The sequence below is a fragment of the Alligator sinensis genome, unplaced genomic scaffold (assembly GCF_000455745.1).
Source record: "Alligator sinensis unplaced genomic scaffold, ASM45574v1 scaffold374_1, whole genome shotgun sequence".
NCBI classification, from domain to species: domain Eukaryota; kingdom Metazoa; phylum Chordata; order Crocodylia; family Alligatoridae; genus Alligator; species Alligator sinensis.
The window spans coordinates 177,626-198,699 of NW_005842383.1; the positions used below are offsets into that span (position 1 = coordinate 177,626).

Genomic DNA, 21,074 nt, shown 5'->3' on the forward strand with positions numbered 1-21,074 from the left:
TATAGCAGAGGCTTTCCCTTCACATACCTTTTGCTTGCCTCTCCAGTGAAGAGGGAAGGAGAACCTTGCCATGGGCAGCAGTTTTTCTGGCTCCCAATTCGGCTGTGCAGCTCTTATCAGCCCCAGAAGAAAGAGAAAAAAACCTTAGTGAAGTTGTTCTTATATACCTGGTGCAACATCACCTAAGCCTTGACCAATTAGAGAGGGCCATGCTCCAGCCTTTCTCTTACTCAATCTGCCTGGAGAATCTTCTGCTTCCTTTGGCCATTGAGGCCAATGGATTTTACGGATTTTGTCCACATACAGGCCCCAGCTTTCCATGTGCAGAGCACATGGCCAAAACAGCAGAGGCCATCTTGCCCATATAAAACACACACACAAAAAAACGCCCCCATGATGCATAACAACCAAAAGCACACACTTTATCATACACAAGTGTGTATGGGTGTTACATGAGTATGCTCAAAAGGACTAAATCAGCCACACAGGAGAAAATACTGGACTTAAAATCCATATAAGAAGAAAAAAATGCCTCCTATGTAACTATATTTAGATGCATAACGAGCACTTAGACCCAGTGGAAAAAATAGGCTGTTCTGTCCTGTCCCATTATGTACTGGTCTCAAACAGAACAGAGGATGGAGTCTTTGGAGCCCTTCACTTACTTAAGTTGTTCCAAAATCCTGGTCTGGAATCTGGAGGGAATAATCCAGTTTACACTTTCCCACTATCTTGAAATATGACTAATATAGGCGATATGGCCCTTGAAGCACTGCAAAGCCTGTCTCCCAAACAAATTGCCCACCCAACAGCCCATGCGTGATGTTTTTTTACTGTGGCAGAAGAAATAGAATGAAAGAAAACAGATCTGGAGGAGACTTCAAGAAGGCATTAGTACAACCCTTGGTTCAAGGCAGAATCATCCCTGTCTAATCCGTCCCAGACAAATGGCTGTCTAACCCGACCTTTAAAATTTCTAGTGGCAGAGATTCCACAGTCTCTCTAGGTAATCTGTTTTCAGGGCTTAGCCATAAAGTCATAAAGTTCTTCCTACTATTTCCATATATCTTCCTCACAACAATCTAAAGCTAGCAATCTACTAGCTCAGTGTTTCTCAACCCATGGGTCAAAACCCAAATGTCGGTCTCAAGAATATATGAAAGGGTCGTGAACAAACTTTAAAAATGGGTTAACAAACTTTAAAACTGGAATCTCCTTTAGAGGAGAAAAACATAGGAAAATGTGGCTTTTCCTTTGTAGGCTAGCAGAATTCCAGCCTGCAAGGGGCTGCTTGGGGCCCCCCATGCTGCTCCCCTTGCCCCAACCCTCCTTTGTATTGCTCATGGGCATTGTTAGATTTCTTTTGGGGGCAGAAATGGAAAGTGTAACATGAATAATCAAATATCTGTGTTTTATGTGATTATGCCCCACACACAGGGAGTCTGGGATGGGAGGGGGCACAGTGGGTCAGAAGTGAGTGGCATTGGGTCAGGACTGGCCAATAATTTTTACAAATGGGTCCTGGTACAAAAAAATGTTGACAACAGCTGTAGTAGATTGTCCTCTTGTTTGTTTACTGCTTGTCATTTTGCTTGTAAAAAGAGAACAATTAACCATTCACTTTCAACACCTTTTTTCTATTTGAAGGCTATTACCAAATACCCGCTCAATCTTTTTTTTCATTAGACTAAATAATCCCAGTTCTTCCAGGCTTTCCTCATATGTCATGTTTTCTAGACCCCTAATCTCTTTTCTGCATGCGTGCTAATTTGTACATATCTCTGAATACATTGTTGTGTTCAAAACTGATAACATTACTCCAGGTGGGGTTTACCAATGGTGAGTTGAGTGAAAGAAACACTTCCCACAACTTTAATATGACATTCCTGTTTAATACATCCCAATATCCCACTAGCTACTTTTGTAACAACAGAACACTTTTGACTCATATTCAGCTTGTGATTCACTATAACCCACAGGTACTTTTTCACAGTCAAGCTTGTGAATCTATTTTTAAAAAAGCTATGTTGTGCCTTGTGACCAGAGCTGGAGAGATTATTTAACTAAGCCTCTTAGCACTCTCTTACCCAAGAGATGGGGGGTAGGGAGGAGGCAGAAGGTTGTAAGCAGTCACACTCATTCTAATTATACACATACTGAATAACAGGGACTGTGCTTTGCAGAAAGAAATGTGGCCTGCAGATGAAGGAGATTTAACCATCTTTTATTGGATGAACTGCATGGTTGTGATAGACCTAGAAGCTTGTCTAGGTCTATCTCAACCAAGCAGTTGGTCCAATAAAAGATATCACCGAAACAAATTTTTCTCTCTTGCATATTTCCTGGACCTCAAGCTACAGCATCACTTCAACATTAACCATGCAATAATTTTACTCTGTTATTCTCTTTTTATAGGGGGCAAATGCTAAATTCAACCTCCGACTTGTTGGACCTGGTGGCATATTCAGAGTCGTTCCCCAAACTGTCCTGAATGAAGCTCAAGTTACTATAATAGTGGAAAACTCTGCAACCATAGACTATGAGCAGTTTCAGGTGTTATCCTTTAAGGTATTGGAGCTTATCTTTTCCTCTCTAATTAGAAGTCTTATACAATTAATGGATTTTATTTTATTCTCATTTCTCCTCAAGCCATCTGAATTAGTGCTACAGTGTTGTATTCTTTGTAAATGATGTTCACCAAACTACATACTTCCTTCAGTTCAGTTACTTGCAGATATAAGGTTGTAATTGAGGATTAAATTTAATCCATTTAATGTAAGGCTTTCTGACCACTACACTTAGAAATTTTATATTGTGATGGCTTTAAAACACTCTAGACTGTGCAGGTCTAGGGGATTATTTCACTGATGTCAGTTGACCTACCAGATGAAATCCTGGCACAACTCATTTCAGTGGACCTAAGACTCCAGCTATTTAGACAGAATGAATTGTAAAAAATAACTTGTCAAAGTTTCAGTGTAGTGTTTTTTACTCTAGTGTAGTGTTAGTATAGGCTAAATTTTGTTGTATACATAGGCATTATTATGATTGTTGCCCTTTGGGGTCAGGCCAACTCTCAGGATCTCAATATCGCTCTGTTAGACAGGAGGGTGTGACACAATTGCACATACACACACACTACCAGCTCAGGCACATACACATCCAAACCAGGGTAAGCACATGCATACCTGTCACCAATTCAAGCACATACACTATACACCCCAAAAGTTAGACACAGACCACTAATTCATATATCATGCACACAATGACATACACACACACTCACCAGTTCACGCACATACAACCCACCTACACATACACACAGGTAAGTTCCTAACTTGGATGGTACAGTGTGTATGTGTGTGCTTGGGGTACCTGAGATACTTGGGGGAAGGTTCGGGTGAGAGAGAGAGATGGTTAAAGTGTAGGGAGTGAAAGTTGCCAGAACCGAGATTAGAACCGGTGGACTAGAGAGAAGCTGGCTGAGGAACTGAGGCTTGGGTTTACTTAAGGTAGACTGGGGCTGGAAACTGAGGCAGAGAGCTGAGATATTGGGGGGGGATGGGGGGGGACAGATAAGTGGTGGCAAGGAGGAGACAGCCAGGAAAGAAACTGAGGCAGAAACCTGGTTGCTCAGGGGAAAAGGAAAAGGCAGTGGGAATAAGACAGTGGCAAAGAAACAGGGGGTTTGGAGGCAGAGAGAAGCTCAGGACAGATGTTGGAGGTGGCAGTGAGCCAGAATCAGAAGAGGGAGAAATGAGACAGAAGTTAGAGGAGCAGAAATTGGAGCAGGGCCAAACCATAGTAAAGCAAAACCCAACTTAGGGGTCCAAATAACAGTTTTATTAAACAGACAACACACTACACAGCCCCATGAAGTTATTGGTACACACACACACACACACACACACACACACACACACACAATGGCAGCAGGAGAAAGAGACTCAGTGGAAGGGCTGGACTCCAGGTAGGGAAGAGAAGCAGAGTCTAAGTCCTTGGTTGAAGAGGGAGTGGGGGGTGATAGCTACCTATCCAGGCTGGAAAGGGGTCCTTGTCCAGTAGGTGTTGTCCAGAGGCGGGTTGCCAGCAGGGCCTCTGGGTGGATAGGTGGTGTGGCATGGTGCTGATCCAGATGGAGAGGGCATCCCACTGGGTCTGTCTTCACTGCCCCTTTTTATAGGGGCAGACCTTGCGTGACCCTAGTGACAGGAGGCATGCCCAGGCAAGGGTCAGCCCCTGACATACTGAGCATGTGTGCTCCATGCAGAGATGTGCAGTTTCAGGTGTCTGTAATGGTGGGGTACAATGGTAGAGTTGCTGGTTCTGCAGGGTCTTTTGTCTTTCAAATATTGGGTTCTTGTCTCTGTTCCTGGGTGAGGTCCGTGGTTCCTGGATAAATCAATGCAAGGTGATGGCCTGGCCGTTACAGGCCATTCAGTAGAGGCCTGCTACCATTGTATTTCAATCATTCCCAATCACTCTCATTCATCCAGGAACCAAGTTACGTGGGAGGGGTACATGAATCATACAGTTGCAACACAGGGGATGCCCAGGTAGAGGACACAAGATGGAGGCTTGTCATACAAAATGGAAACTTGAGATGACTTACATTAACTTACATATATAGGCCTAAAACATTAACCACGCAATATAAAAGCAGTACAAATTTAATAATTATCACTTATAAAACAGTGGGTATCGATATCAAAATATCAGGGAACTTATTTGCAAACAAGGGAGAGAAAAATAAAACTGACTACCTAAAATAAAATGTTAAAGCTTATCCTACATCTTAGCTTACTTATACTTATCTATAGGGAATGGAGAGGGAGAGGAAAAATCAGAAATGGTTTGGGAAGGGGAGGGAAAACATTTTAAAATAAATTTTTTAAAAACTGGGGGTTTTGCTACACGATGATTCCAGGAGAAATCCAAGAGTCAGATTTACTGTGTTCTTTTCTCCCCTTTGCCAAGGGTTTGCCACATGATTTAACAAAGTTCACTATAACATGCCTTCATTTCACCATTTTTGTTTGTAAAGTACCTTGAACTCCTCAGATTACATGTGCTATAGAAACTCTGTATATTCTTATTGAATTACAGTGAGGTCAGGAGAGGTTATAAAGTATTACCCAAATTAATTATAAGTGCACATTTATTCATGCTAAATTACCAGAAGACCACTAAAGAAGTTACACATGGCAACCTCATGAATACTAATCAAATTCAAAGCAGTTAATTTTATTGCAGTGAATAGCAAAAGAATTAATTACAAATGAAAAGAATATATTTCTTTTGCTTAAGAGACCAATAATTTTATTTGGATAATTTTTTCCCAAAAGTTTAAAGATAAACTGGAAGGTTTTCCTAAAGACGAATTCCAAATCTGAATTAGGAAGGGGAGGAAGGGTAGAAATCAGCAAGGTTTAAAGTAACTCCACTAAAATACATTTTAATAAAATGTCATTCTCTCTTTCTTTTACCTGGGAAATTCAATCAACTTGCCACTTATTTTTATGTGCTATAGCTAATTATTTTGGTAGAAATCAGAATTTTTAATGTTTAACATCTACTCCATAACAATTTTCATGGCCTGTTATATCTTCCCCTGAGGAATTATTAACTCCTTCCCTGCTGGTTTACCATTATCCATTAACATTCCAGAGAGTAAGGTAAAGCCATCCAACCAGAGTGTATTTCAAAGACTTAGCAGAGCCAATGGCTACTGCCTTGCCCAAAAGTATGTGCCTTCCAGTTATGAAAATGGTTCATCCTCTTGGGTATTTATTAGATCCTAGATACCCCGTTAATAGAATTAAACATTTTTCACTTCCAGGGTATAAACTGTCACATTTCTCCTGGGAGAAAGTCTTTTGTTCCAGAATACTAAAGACTTATCAGATCTTTATCCCACTTCAAGTACCTGTGACGAATGTGAGATAAAATGTGCTAAAGGTGTCCCCTCCGCCTCCCAACAGTTCTGTGTATGTCTGTGGCTAGTGGCTCATTCAAGGTAATCCAATCAATCCAGGGGCAATCCTGTCAGGCTATGTGCTCTCCCTAGCCACTGAACAGCAGTGCATCTTAGAAAGCTACTTGCTTGCCACTGCTACTCCTCTTTTGTCTTTGGTTTTGACTCTGATTATTTGGGACCACCTGAAATGAGACGCCTGTTTACAGCTTCAGTGACTAGAAAATTGAGCCCATTCTTCTAAGCATGGAGTTTGCGGTAATTCATATTTTTGGCACCTCAAGCCCAGACCATTGTAACCTAAAAATAACTGGGTTATCCTACAAAGTGTCTCTGTGCATCTGGTGCAGCATGCACCTGTCTGTCTTTTCAGAAGATCTGAATAATGAGAACATATAGTTCCACACTGGAGGAACTGTACATTCAACATGGTATTCAAGGTGCTGGTCACTAAGAATGCCCTTATTACTTAGTCCCTGCACAGACTTTCACTTCCTTTAACCTTCGCTATGACTATATGCATCAGGAATGGCTCAGCTAGGGTAAAGCTCAAGGGAGCTTTAGTCTGGGAGTTCACATTAATGAAACCTCTGGAATTTTCAGTCCAATAGATAGGAATCTCAGCCTGGCTGTGTTTGTGAACTTGCATACAATGTGTTTCTGCTTCCAGGTTTCCCACTGGCACCAGCCTCTGGAGGCCCCAAGTATTTGGTCTGTTAGTGCTGTTTGTTATCTTGAGCCCTTCCAAGGAAATGACATCAGCTGCTATAGGTGACTGCTAAGCACTGGAGCTGATCAAGTAACCTTGCAGTGAACAATTGGACAAATTTGCAGTCTATCTGTATGAAAAATATTCACCAGCTGCTTCCAGCAGTTTTATTCATTGCTCTAAATAATTCAATGATTACATTTTTATAGTATTTTTTTTAATGTTACGAGTTGATCAGGAGCAGCTCTTTGTAGGTATTTGATTTTCAATAGGTGTCTCAGCTGTGTTTTGATTGGTTATATCAGTCATATACTTCCTCTGTTAGTAATGATACTTACAGACTGTAAATATGGTTTCTATTGCAGACAAATTTGAAATCTGGTTTCTGTGAGAACCAAGTTGATTTTTTGATAGAGGCAATCAAAATATTCAAAAACTTATTTAAAGTGGTTCTCTTTTAAGCTGCTTATTCATTTAAAATTTGAGTCTGATCTTAGCATGATTTATTCATTTACCAAAATTGCATGCTCCCTGTTCTGTTCTAAATGGGGTAAAGTGCACCTGCATAGAGTATTGATGAATGTTTTCCAAGTACCAATGTTAAATTCCAATTTTATTTTCTTAGCTTCTTGCTATAGAGGTGAACACTCCCGAGAAGTTCAGCTCAACAGCGGATATAGTGATACGTCTGTTGGACACCAATGACAATGTCCCAAAGTTCTCATCTGACTATTATATTGCCAGGATCCCTGAGAATTCCCCAGGAGGTTCCAATGTAGTGGCTGTAACCGTAAGTTATTTTAAATGCATTAAAGATGTATCAGACCCTGCTGACTATCAGAATAACTAACCAATATATCTGGCACTTTAACGAAGAATCTTGGAAAGGCAGGTGTTCAAACCCTATCAACGAAATCTCTTGTGAGCAAAACAAAACATTTTCCTTAGTCATATTTTGTCCAATGACTGGACCCAATACCAATTCCTTCCAATAATCTTTGGAAAACCTTTATTTATTTATTTATTTTGAGAAAATGGAGGGGTCTTTCTCTTCTGGAAACAGAAGAGACTGGTTATTTAAGGAGCTAGCACAAAATCAGAAGTCCCTCCAGACAGTACTCAGATCCTCTGGGCTCCTTTTTCAAATAAGGTAAAAATGCAATAAAAAGCAAACAAAATAACATAGAGTTGCAGCAGTTCTTTAGGAAATACTCTTCTCCTCTCTGCTCAGAGTCTGCCCCTTTTCTTACTTCAATATCTTGCTATGAAAATTTAGAGCTATTTTCCTGCCCACTCCATGGAGAAATTCTCCTGCCTCCTACCCTCTCATCAAACGCAGGCATGTTTCTTATGGAACACATCCCTTCCATATAGAAGCAGCCCATTGGGAATGAGCCTGACCACTGCTATACCTTACAGAGGCCCAGTTATAGATCTAATCCTGAAGTGTGCCAATCATTCTCAGTATCCACTGAAGCTTTTAGAACCAAGGATTTTTAGCATCTTGAAAGATCAGGAAAGCAGCCAGAGTGAGCTCTTATCACTGCCAATATCCTCTTACTATCTTTATTCTATCCCACTAAAGGCAAAGTCTTCAGCACAAGTAGGACCCAGCCCTATGTTGAGAGGGGGCATAGGCTGACTCCTCTGTTGTATAAAACAACACGCGAGAGAAAAACTACTCCTGCAAACTTGTGCATCTTGAGATCAAGACAGAATGGACACACAGCATTTACCATATTTCAGGAGTTTTCAACATTTTGGATCAGTGTACCCCCAGCAGCTGGATAAGGAGCAGGGGGCATGTGGCGCATGGCTGGGCATGGAGGTCGGGGGTGGCATGTGGCTGAATGTAGAGCAGCAACAGCCACCACGTGCAAGCTTTCCCTGCCCCACCCCCGCATCCAGCCGGATGCATGGTGGCACTCAGTCCCCACCCACCCACACATACCTGCCAGGTCCTTCTCAAGTACCCCTGGGGGTACTCATACCCCTGGTTGACAACCCCTGCCCTATTGTATAGCAGAGGTATATTAAATTCCAGTGTGTGGAAACAAGCAGCCTCTTTTGTTACAGAAATACAAGGGACTCAATAAGGTGCTTGTTATTAGGAATGACTTTATTGCAATCCAGGGTAGGTTTTAGCACTTCTTAGCCACTGAAGAAAAAAGACATCACACATTGGACAAATAAAAAGCTAACTAGCTTCTACATGGATGATTTAGCTATGGCAAAGTGAAGTTGAGTTTGTAAGACAGCTTGATTTGATCAAGGGCAAGGAAAAAAAGAAAAGAAGATGGTTGCTTAGTAAACTTTTAGTCCCACCCTCCAGAAATTGCAGGGGGGGAACCTGACTGCTAATATGCATTATTATACTGCTTAAAGGTAAAACTATAAATAACTCAATAGAACTGGGAAAGATAGATCCCAAAATCTGTATTACCTCTTTATGTTCAGTTATGGGAAGAGATTTTTTATTTATTTTACCAGCACTTCACAGTGTCAGAGTCAGAAAAGCAGGATGTTACACAGGCCCTAGAAACACTGGAGAAATCTTCCAGCTATAAATAATATTAAGCAGCATCCATTTAATACAACAATCAGGATCTGAGTCAGAGGCAGAGGATCTAAGACTGAGTTGGAACATAGATCAGTATGTCACAAAGCTGAGGCACCTCACAGCCACCTGTGAATTTGCAAATGATGGAAGACCACATAGTGCTCAGCAACAGACATGCTGTTGGCAGGGACAGAATGCTAAGTGATCTGCAAGGTAGATTTGGGGCATGCTGCAGAGACAGTGAAATGACAGAAATGGTACTGAAAGAATTAAAAGGAAGGTCCTGGAGATGAAAGCAATAAACAGGAAAAAGCACCCAAAGAAGAGAGACAAGACACTCTACAGGAAACCAGCCATGAGTCAGCATAACAGAGGTTCCAATTTGCTATTACCATGGTAGCAGAAGAAAGAAAAAGTGTCCAGCATCAAGGGGGCCTGCAGAAAATATAAGAAAAGAAGCCATTTTGTAAAAGCAATAAAGAAAGATCCATCTAGTGAAAAGCAAGAAATCATCATATTAGAAGAGTTCATATTCAGTATCAAATATGCTTGAGAGCACTGCCTGACCCAGATTCAGAGACATACCATATCAAAGCAAACTGAGATCATGTGACTGAAAGCAGTTGTTCTAAGACAAAGGCTACATGGGAATTTTTTGGGAATTCTGAGTTTTTCTGGAAGAAATTAGCATACAAAATGAAATTCAGTAAAAAGTACCTGAAGTTATTAATTCTGAGATGTTGAAAACAGTTCACATTAATGTCAAGAACCAGAGGCACATCCCCATAAAGCTACACATATAGTATATTGGTTGTGCAGGAGTTTTGAAAACTGAATATATTGTTAAAGACTATAAAATTAGTAACAATATTTAAGCAAATGAAGTGAAACAGCTAGTTATACATGTAGGCAGGGCACCTGCCTAGTTCAACTAACATTCATATACTGTAGACATCAATGAACAGATACACTAACAGAAAATTCATTATAGAGAACAAAGTAATAGAGGGAGAAATAGAAACAGCTTATTATCACTGAGTCAGCAGCATCTCCCAATCCTCAGAAAAAATTAAAGAATCTGTGTATATGTTCCTTAAAGTCCCTGTTGGGCCAAGAACATTGTGTTAATGTTTAACTAATATCTAGTAAATTTTGTGTGAGAGTTGTTTGGCAGGTTACCACATTAAAGCATTCTTTATTTCTGTGAAATGAAGGATGTTAATAGATGATGTGTTTAAACTCCAAAGAATAGAGCCACCCAGTGGGCATTCCAGATTATATTGCTTGTGATCAAACAGAGTGCTCAGGATGCTGTTTGAAAAAAGTTTTGTTATGAGACTCAGTATTATCAGATACTGTTGAATTTTCTAAACTTCCACATGAAAAATGTTAATGAAATGTTAATTAACATGATAATAAATACTCTTAGAAGGGGGAAAGTCCATTGTGTTTGACCATTGCATTGTTTACATAATACAATTTTCTCCAGGTAAATAAATCAGGACTTTTAAAAATTATTTTCTTAAGGCTACAGACCCAGATTCAGGACTTTGGGGAGAAGTCAAATACTCCATATATGGAACAGGCACTGATCTGTAAGTAAAAAGCTAAGTTTTTAATAAATTAAAAAAGGAAGGTGCTACTTATAAAATGTGAGTGTTAAGACAATAGCTGACGGCTTGGACTAATGCATGTTGAGATTCATTTCCAAGGGGAATTTACCCTGGGCCTTCCATAAGTTGTTTCTATGAAATCATTTTCTCCTCCTACAGAGATTCAAAGTCATTACACACAAGTTTTATGACTCTATAGCAGTTCACCCACAAGTCCCAAAGAGGCAAGAGACTGCTAAAGTAATAGCACACAGAATGTGAGCATTTTATCAATTATAAACACTTGTAATAGGAAGGAGGATTTTTTGTGCTGGTTAATGCAGAAGATCAGCTTTTGTAGAAAAAGTTTCACCTATACTTAGTTGCAAATATGGTACAATTTCAACACTTGGTCAAATGTACAAAAACACCAATGATCAAAGGAAACAAGATCTACTGATTTCTACCGTATTCTCTGAAGTCTAATGCCAATAGCACTTTTAGCACTGGAGGTTGTTAGCATTGGATATTAGAATTGGCATCCAAAACTTGTAGCAGGAGAGCCCAGAAAGGAAAGAAAAATTTACTTGCCTTATGGTTGGGCATAAAAAACACCTCATTGATTTGATCAGGTCTCCCAGGCTGCTTCCCATCTCATTCAGTATCTGGCTGATGCTCTTAGCTATCTCTAATGTCATTGAGGTAAGGATTTTTATGGATGATATCTTTTATAGAACCAACTGTATAGGTGGGAAGGATACAGACAAGTTTTTGTGTGTGGAGTTCCCTTCCTCAGCTCTCAGGAGTTTGTCTCTATCCCTCCCAATGATACAGTTGGTCCAATAAAAGACATCACCCACAAAATTCCTCGCCCCTCTCATTTTTTCTGGATCATCATGGGTACAACAACACCCCAACTCTGCCACCCTGATATCACTGGCCACTCATATCATCCTGCCAAACCACTCAAGGACACTCTGTAACGTATAACTGCAAAGAAGAACTTGCAAATTCTGTTCCTCATTTTACATACAAAACTAATTAGGAAAACCAGGCAAGCCCTAGAATTCCATAGTCTAACTGGGAGATGTCCAAGCTTCTACTGCCAACAGCAGGATACTTATCTGCAGGAGCTTCTAAATCGCACCTTATTTTGAGCTTCTCCACTAATTCTTGGCAAGCTGTTAACTGGGTATACACAAGCAAGCAAAGGTCATATGCTGGCTTCAGACCTGTTAAGATTAAAATGTAACAGCTGGTGCCAGGAAGCTTGCGAAGGCTGCTACCAAAGATGTTTTTTAAAAGTATGTGCAAGTGTATTCTGATTTTCACACTTCTAAAGCTGTAACATTTAAAGTAAGAAATAAGATTTTATTCCCCTTAAGTGTGGAATTTCATTGCTTAGGCAGAATGAGGGAAAGGAAAGTCATCTTGTTAAGGCAGGCAGAAAGCACGGTAAGACTAACTCCTTCAGAGAGGTATAAATTTATAAATTGTCACCATGACCTGCCTTCTATCTGACTTCAGATTAATGTAGCTAACTAGCTCTCTCTACTCATGGTTAAAGCACTAGCTTTTACCTCAAGAAATCCGAATCATTGTTCCAGCTCTGCCACAGACTTCCAGAGTTACCTTGGCTGTATGACTTAGATACAATGATTCAGCTATTTCTATCAGGAGTGTTAAATGAATTAAAAAGTTAGATCAGTATAATTCCTATCATTCTGATATACAGGTGGAGTGTGCCAGAACACCTCTGTCTCATTTCCCGCTGTATGAAAAGGAGTTAATAGCATTCCTTTGTGTTTAATGCCATGAGTTCTTTCTCAACTGAGGTCTGTAGGTACAACTGTAGTATAAACAATGATCATAGATAACAACATCTTTTTTATAATAATGCACAAAAGGATTAATTTTATTTTTCATTAATTACAGAGCACATAAAAGACTTTAATTTTCACAAAACTTATATTTGGTGGCTAAACTGACAGTCCATTAAAAAAGGGCTTTCTGGTATCTTTAAGATAAATTAAGTCTTTTGCCTGTCACTCTTCACCATGCTTCAGTAATTAAAAATGCATAGAATTGAACTTGCCACAGATAATTCTGAATACCTGCTACCTCCTGGTGCCAATTTATGAAACAGTGATTATTTTTTGGAGGAGATAATTACCCTGTGTTTTTGGGGGTGTTAGAGAAGCCATTTCTGTTATCCATTCTGAGACACTAAGAGGCAAATATTATATGCAACACAATTTCCTCAGCTATTCAGAAAGTGTCAATCAGTCTTAATTTATTCAGGACATGATCTAATATACTGTGTTATAAACTGAATGAATATGCAGTTCTCTAATGTTTTAACACAAAGAGATCACTTTGGGAAAAAGCCATCACACTGAGCGTTTCACAAGCACAAAAGCTGCCAACAACAAATGCAACTGAAAGAGCAAAGACAGAAATATTTTTTTTTAAAGAAGTGACAATAATTCTCTGTTTTCAAAACAAAAAGGACAAGCAAAAATATGTAGGGTCATTGCTTAGGGAGCTGTCAGGTTTTAGATCTGTTTTCAAAGTAATGAGGTAGGGGACTCACAACTGTATGCTTTGTAGCCTTGTGTCACTGCCCAGATCTTTAAAAACCTTACCTGTAGTAAACCATATCTGTATGGTGGCTCCTTTCTCAGTTGTTTTTTCAACTCCCCCAATCCTGGATTGAGTTGGCACCCAATATAATTTAGAGCAGTAACACAGATGTAATGCAGCACCTTTTGTCCATGGTGTGAGCTCACCCAACAAAACCCTCCCACATACCAACTTGCATTGTGGAGCAGGCAAGAAACCATGGGCATAGGGCCAGTTATGCCAGACTCGTACCACATGATGATTTAATTCTGTCAGAAGCTTCTTTTTTGGCCCTTTGTTAGCCAGACACAATCTATCTAGACTAACCTGAGCTTTCATTTCTGCTGGGTATGAGTTCAGTAATCTTTGTAGGATATGTGCATCCCTGAAGTGACAGATTATTGCTTTTCATGCTTCCCTTCCAGATTTCTGATCCACCCATCAACAGGTATTATTTATACCCAGCCATGGGCTGTATTAGATGCTGAAGTCAGCTCAAAGTACAACTTCTATGTAAAGGCAGAAGACACAGAGGGGAAATACAGCTTGGCTGAGGTATTTATTACGGTGCTAGATGTCAATGATCACCCACCAGAATTCAATGAGAACATCCAGGAAAAGACTATGATCATTGGGTCACCAGTGAAGATAGAGGTGAGACAAGAAACAATATATGGGACTTTATGGGATCAAATGCAAAGAGGTCCCTTTGGTCCCAAAATGTGCATAAATTAGATGGGGGGAGGGGATTTCCCTCTCCCACTATGTCAATTACTTTGCCAGTTTGTGGCAATATGTAACATAGAGATAAACATGCACTCCTAATTTTTGCATATTGTTCAGAAAGAAAAATGTGCCCAAAATGTAAATCTATAAAAATAATAAAGCTAAGCAGCATTATTTGAATAGCTGAGTTAAGGATAAATCACAGTTGCCCATATCCATGAGTTTCCAATGGTGTTAACCTTCAAAACAAGTCAAGCCTGTTGGTAAGATTCTATGTGAATACTTCCATTTGTCCATGCCATTGGGTCAGTTCTGTAAAGAAAGGGTTTTAGTTTCTAGCAGCACAAATTATCTGCTGGTAAAGAAAAAAAAAAGATATATCATCAGACATACATAATCAAGCCTGATGGCAAAACTAGACCTTTACTTAGCCAAAGTAAGTACACAAGTATGACAAAAACTAATACAGTTATATAGTGTGGGGACCTAGCTGACTGTTAGATTATTTTCAGTGAATTGAACATTGAAGAAGAAAACATTTAAAATAATTTTCCCAGTCTGTTTGCAGGAAGACTCGCAGTAAAATAGTCTAAGATGTCCACTGTTACAGACTGGTTGATTGTATTCCCATACATAATTACTTATTTGCATTTTTTTTCTTTTCTCTTTTAATCTCAAACAGAAATTGTCTAGACTGAATTTTTCTCTAGAAAAATTCAACATTGAGAGGGGGAGAAGGAGAAAATGTTACTCTAAGATCACACAGCTATGTCTCAGTATTCTCACAGCAAATCCTTTTCCTGCCCCTATAGTATGTTAATACTTGCTCAGAAACATTGAATACCCTGCTTTCAAGCAAATTCATAAGCCATAACACACTGTTTCCAATAATGCCCCAAAATAGGCTGTAGATCAAGATGCAGAAGAACCCAACAACATTGTGGACTACTCTATTATGCAAGCAGATCCAGCCAATGTATTTGACATAAACCAAAGCACTGGGGAGATAAAGCTGAAGTCATATATCAGATCCCTGGATATCATCCACAACATCACAAAGAACAAAGACTGTATATGGTCCCTGATAGTACAAGCCAAAGACCGGGGTTCCCCTTCATTTAGCACTACTGCAGTACTGAAGATTGATATCACAGAGGAGGTAAGCTGATGTTGGAGAGAAATTGCCCACCTTGAAAGCTGTTTAGGTAGATTTTGTGCAATTTACTAATTAATGGGTTGGCATCAACAAAAGGTTTTCCCAAGCATCAGAGCTTGACATATGGATTCTTGGTGAACCCACAGTTTAGAACCTTCCTAGAGCCCTATTGTATAACCAGATTCTACAGCCATAGATTCATAAGTCCTGAGTGGAGGAGTTATAAAGGTAGGAGAAGGATGCATTTCTTAATTCTTATTCTGACTATGTACATCTGAGAGCAAATTTCATTCTGGTTCCTAAATTCCACATTGCCAATTAATAGAGTCAACAAGGAACTGGATCAAGTCTTTACTCAATGGTGAGAAGGTGGTTTTCAGAGAGGACTGGTGTGTAGGGAGGGAACAAATACTTTGACTAGCTACATTCTCCATTGTGACAGCATCATGGTCCATTGGCTTCAGTAATCTTCACAAGTCTAGTGTGTATGAGAGAGAACACGTGCATACTCAAGAGGGTAGGGAGCTTTAAAACACTTGCTATTTTCACGCTTCACAGTGACTATTGGTGAGTAGTTGTGGATGCATGTTATTTAGGACTGTTGAGCTAATGGTGAGCCCAAGCCAACACAGAGTTCACAAGCTCCAGGAGCAGAGTGGGAACAGAAGTCAGAGCAAGAGGGGGCTGGCTTGTGAATTTGATATAGGGCTTTCATACCAAATACTACAAGGGTTATAATTTGGTCCCAAGGAATTGCAGTAGGAACTGCTTATCTAGGTATCTTTCTCAGTATGCAAGTACCATTTTTGCATGCCCTAGTGCTCTTTTGTATGCACAGGCAGGGTCGACATGTAGGGGGGGTACATGTACCCACACGCACCCCCTGTGCGTGGCAGTGCACCCCCTGCTGTACATGTACCCACATGCACCCCCTGTGCGTGGCAGTGCACCCCCTGCAAAAAGGCACCGCCAACAATGTCGGCGGTGCCTCCGGGCAGTCCCTGATCACCCCTGGCTGCTGCTGACCCTGCCGATGGCGTCTGTGGATGGTCGCTGACCCATGGTCGGTGCTTCCCATCCCACCCCTGCTGCTGACGGTGCTGGTGACATCTGCGGGAACTCCCTGCTCCCTGCCACAGGGCTCCTGCCATTGCCGCTGGGCTTCCACTGTTGCCTCCACACTCCCACTGCCACTGTCTCAGCTGTGCCACCACAGCCGCCAGGGGCACGCGCTGTTCATGTGCACAGACCTAAGTTTTTGGAGCAGAATGAGCCAAAAGAGATTTTGCTGGTATAAAATAAGCACACTCACTTTAGAAAGTTTGTCTTAGCCTTAACTTCTAAAAGGAACTTGCTTCTGAAACACTGAAGTGGTTCAGTGACCAACATGCAGTATTTCTAAGTCAATGGTAGCTTTACATAACACACACCACAGGCTAGAGGCAACTATTCGTTAAGGGCATCCTTTATTCCAACAGGTAAATAAGGTCATAATAACCTATTACCAGATTTTTCCAAGTAGGACATAGTTGTAATTAATGAAAGGATGCCTTTAATGAATCAAAATAGATGGTAAAAATACCATGCTGCAGCTACTGCAACGAATCACAGCTCTCTCAGCTGTATCTTGGTTTTATATATCTGTTCATAAGCTACACATAGACAGGTGCACAACTGTGAGGATATCTATCACCAGAGAAGATTTCACCACCACTGGGTAGTGCTTAGCTTTGACATTAGATTTCTGCAGAAAAGCAAAGTGAAAGAGCCTGCCACTTCCAGCTCTCCCTGCTCTCCTGAGGAATGGTTGATGAGATACCACCCTGAGGGGACTGGCTAAGTACCAGGCTTCAGTGAGGTGACTGTCTACCTGGATATTAGCATAGACCACTGATGAGCAGGGATTAGAAAAAAGGAGCGTATGAAAATATAAGTAGTCAAGTTCTCACCTGTTTATTTTCAGTGCTTGAGGAGAACAAGTTCCCATCTCTTTCTCCCTCCGTCCCCTTGGGGAAGTTGCTTCCCCAAAAACCCACTTCGTCTGCATGTTCTCTGGCTGCTGATCTAAAGGCTCATTGGGACTATAAAGTGGGAACAGCAGGAAAATCTAATGTTTTGCTGAAAAGTAGCCCCAGCTCCTAAGGATAAGAGAATGGAGTGCCCCTTTCCTGCATCCTTCCTTCTTCAAGAGAAGTCTGGCCCCTAGCTAGTTCCTCCATTAGAAAGGGAAAGAGGGAGTACTGCCTCCAGTTTTCCCCTCTCCAGAGAGAGTCCATAGGTGAACAGAACTGGTATTCTTTCCACTCCTGGTACTCCCTAGGGTAGGTATGTGGATGCAGAAGAGGTGGTGAAGGGAGTTAGAAAAACAAGGGCTCTTCCCCTAGGCAGTTCTGAATCCTGCACATGCACTTACACATGCACTTGTTTGATTGTCTATAAACCTGCTTTGAGACATAGACTCCTCATCCTTCACCTTCCCTTTCCCTTTATTGGTACACTACAAAAGCTGAAGTGCCATTCCTCCACATGGTATCAGCAATCATGATCATATATTAAGAACTGAGGAACTCCTTCTCCTAATTTGATCCACTTAAATGACAGCCAACTAGCAAATGGAGAATGTTGAATCTCATCTATTTGGACCACCTCCAAGTAAAATCAACCTCAGTGTTCTGTCCCTCAAGTGCTGCCTTTGTGGACTTTTAGTCCATTATATTGGAACTAAAAGTGGCATACATCAAGGGATATTCACCAAGAGGAGAACAGTTGGGAAAAAACAGACATAATGGTCACAAGCTCCTAGAAGACTGTTTCAGACTCAAGATTAGGAAAAACTTCTTCACAGCTAGGGTGTCCAGACTGTGGAATAAGCTCCCTCCAGAGGGGGTGCAATCACCTACCCTGGAAATCTTCAAGAGGACACTGGATAGTCACCTAGCTGGGGTCACCGGACCCCAGTTGTCTTCCCTGCTCAATGCAGGGGGCTGGACTCGATGACCTTCCGGGTTGCCTTTCAGCCTCACAATCTATGACTCTATGAATATTCTACTGTCTAATTAGCCAAGCTGGACAGGATCTGCAGATTTTATCCCACATAGTTACCTTACATAAACATTTTTACACAGTGCTCAACCACATTTTATATCATTACTTTAAAAATATGATCCCAGTTCCACCTTACCTCTGAGGGATATTCAGTCTCCAGGTCAAAAATCTTTTTCATGGGTTGTGATGAAAGAAAGAGTTCTCAAAATCTATTTATGGCCAATGTTTTTAATCACTTTTCTGTCCCTGAAAGATTCAATCTTATCCACAACCCTTTTGCTTTCACTCATATCCTGTGGAAGATGTTGACATAGTCTAAAAATCTATTCCAATACAACACAATCTTAACCAACAGTACATGAAGGGAAACAGTCTTTTCTAAAGCTTATGGGTATATAGTCACTTAAAGCCTATGTTTTTGCGTTCATCATCTTTTCTTTGTTCACTCTAAGTGCACTATATCTATTAGTTATAAGGCTGCATGTTGGGTGATTTTTTTATTAGTACTTACGGATAAAGGGCTTTTTTGACAGCATAACTAGAGGTTTCCTGCAGTGTTAATCACACTGAGTAATTAAGGAGGCATATTTTTCTGATTAACATTTACTATTACAATTAGTGCAAGACTGTACCCTTCGAGATAGAAGCCTGGCAGCTAAGTTCAGCAGTATAATACATCAAAAAGACCTTTTACTCCTGGAATAATACAGAGATAAAATTTTCCAGAGGCTGTTTAATTTAACAGAGTCTGTTTTTATGGAAATTAGTATTGATTGCTCCTGACACTTTTTTTAATCTCCTATCCTTGCTGAACAGAATAAGAAACAGATGCTGTAGAAACCACTATTTTCTTTATGTTCAAATGCCCTGTTTAAAATGTATTCCCCAGAGTCAAGTTTTTCAAACATAGCTGTTTAAAACTAGGCACCTGTGCCCCATATCGTTTCAGCTGTTCCATTGTTGGACACTTGTGCCACCCATTATTGTCCCAGGGGGTTCTACAAGGATATGGGGGTACCCTTACACATAGGATTGAGGCTTATGCATGCCGAGGCATGTAAAGTTAGTGCTATCTTTTGAGCAATTAAAAGGTTAGGCCATTTATTTAGACCTACCTCTAAATATGCCTCGTTTTAGGCACTCATATTTGAAACCTTCAGCCTAAATCTTTTATTTTATATACAAACTGAGATAAAAATGATAAACTAAATTGGACATTCTCCCCATTTCAGAGTCCACTTCCATGAGTGTTAAGGTAGGTGAGGGACACCAAAGAGTTTTATCCACTATCTTAGAGACCAGTTATTACTTTCCAAGTGTTTGTGCTGTTCCCTTGCATGAATGTGTGACAACACAGTCAGAGGAAAGCAGCTTGCAATGGTGATTCAGATATTAACTCATGTGATTTAACAACACGCATTATGCCCCAGAAAGACCTAACATAAAATGAGACCGCTGCTCCTTGGGGGAAAAAAGTCTGAGTTGCCCATAAACTTGCAGACATCCACATCATACCCAACCCCTGGGTACAAAGATGTAGTGCATTTTAAACAATACTCTACACAAACTAAGAAGTATATATATGGTCACATAAAATATGAAAGGCCAGATGAAAGAGTAGGAGTGTGGCTATCTGGTGCTAAACAGGATATGGGGGAATTAAGAAAATTAGTCAACATTTCATTATGCAAGTAGTCATATTAACATGATCTAGTTCACTCCTGCTCTTTGAAGTCTTAGCTGTGGGAAAGGAGAGAAAAAGGTAGTTATTAGGGCTGTGCGAAGCTTCAGTCCCTGATTTGATTCTGTGGAGACTCAGCCCGATTCAGTGGCCGAATCTCCTAATTTGAATGGAATCAGAGGATCCTTGAAACTCTCTGAATCGAACTGAAACCCTCCAAATCAATTCGGAGAGACTCAGAAAGCTTCTTAGATTCTGACATAGAGACGGCTTTAAATGTTTTTCCTACGTACTTTTGGGTAGCAGGGACTCATGAATGCTGCAATGCTGAGATGCATGGATTGTCCCACAGAAGCAGAGGGGGCTCCCCAGCGTGCTCAGCAGCAGACCCAGAAGTGGACCAGAAGTACTTTTGCTTCACTTCTGGGTCCACCAGGGATCACACAGGGGGGTTCCCCCCCACCCTCCCGGCTCAGTGACTAGTGCCTCCTGGGTCTGGGCAGGAGCTGGGGTCCCTCTGTGGCAGATTGCCGAGCTGGGAGGGTGTGGAGGGGGCCCCCAGCATGCTTGCTGGCAGACCCAGAAGGGGACCAGAAGTACTTCTGGTCCCCTTCTGGGTTTGCCGCCAAGCACATGGAGGGCTCCCGCGCACTCCTGTGGGATGTTCCATGCACCCCAGTATCGCAGCGATCACGAGCCATGCCTGCTACCTCAAGGTATGTAGAAAAAACATATAAAGCTGTGTCTATGTCCAAATTGCTGATTCTCTGAATCCACATCGAATCTTCAGATTCGGATTCGGCCAAATCGAATCAGGGACAGTGATCCAAATCAGCAAATTGAATCACTGTCCCTGATTCAGTCTGAATCCAAATCGCATAGGGCCCACTTAACCATACCCCTAGTAGTTATATTCATTGCAGAAGTATGCCCTTACCGTAATCAGTTTTCATATATGCCCCTTGAAACATTTATTCACAATTTTCAGACAATGTAACTATTCAAATAA

The 21,074-nt window shown here is 40.8% G+C and overlaps 1 protein-coding gene across 1 annotated transcript in view; it reads left to right on the top strand.

Moving 5' to 3' along the window:
* The window catches only part of CDHR1 (cadherin related family member 1), a 78,627-nt gene that overhangs the window by 48,678 nt on the left and 8,875 nt on the right, over window positions 1-21,074 (top strand). Inside the window, exons 12-16 of the mRNA XM_006029516.1 lie at window positions 2,416-2,568; window positions 7,309-7,473; window positions 10,771-10,838; window positions 13,883-14,111; window positions 15,088-15,342. Of these exons, the coding sequence (XP_006029578.1) occupies window positions 2,416-2,568; window positions 7,309-7,473; window positions 10,771-10,838; window positions 13,883-14,111; window positions 15,088-15,342 (870 nt within the window). The remainder of the gene's footprint in view (window positions 1-2,415; window positions 2,569-7,308; window positions 7,474-10,770; window positions 10,839-13,882; window positions 14,112-15,087; window positions 15,343-21,074) is intronic.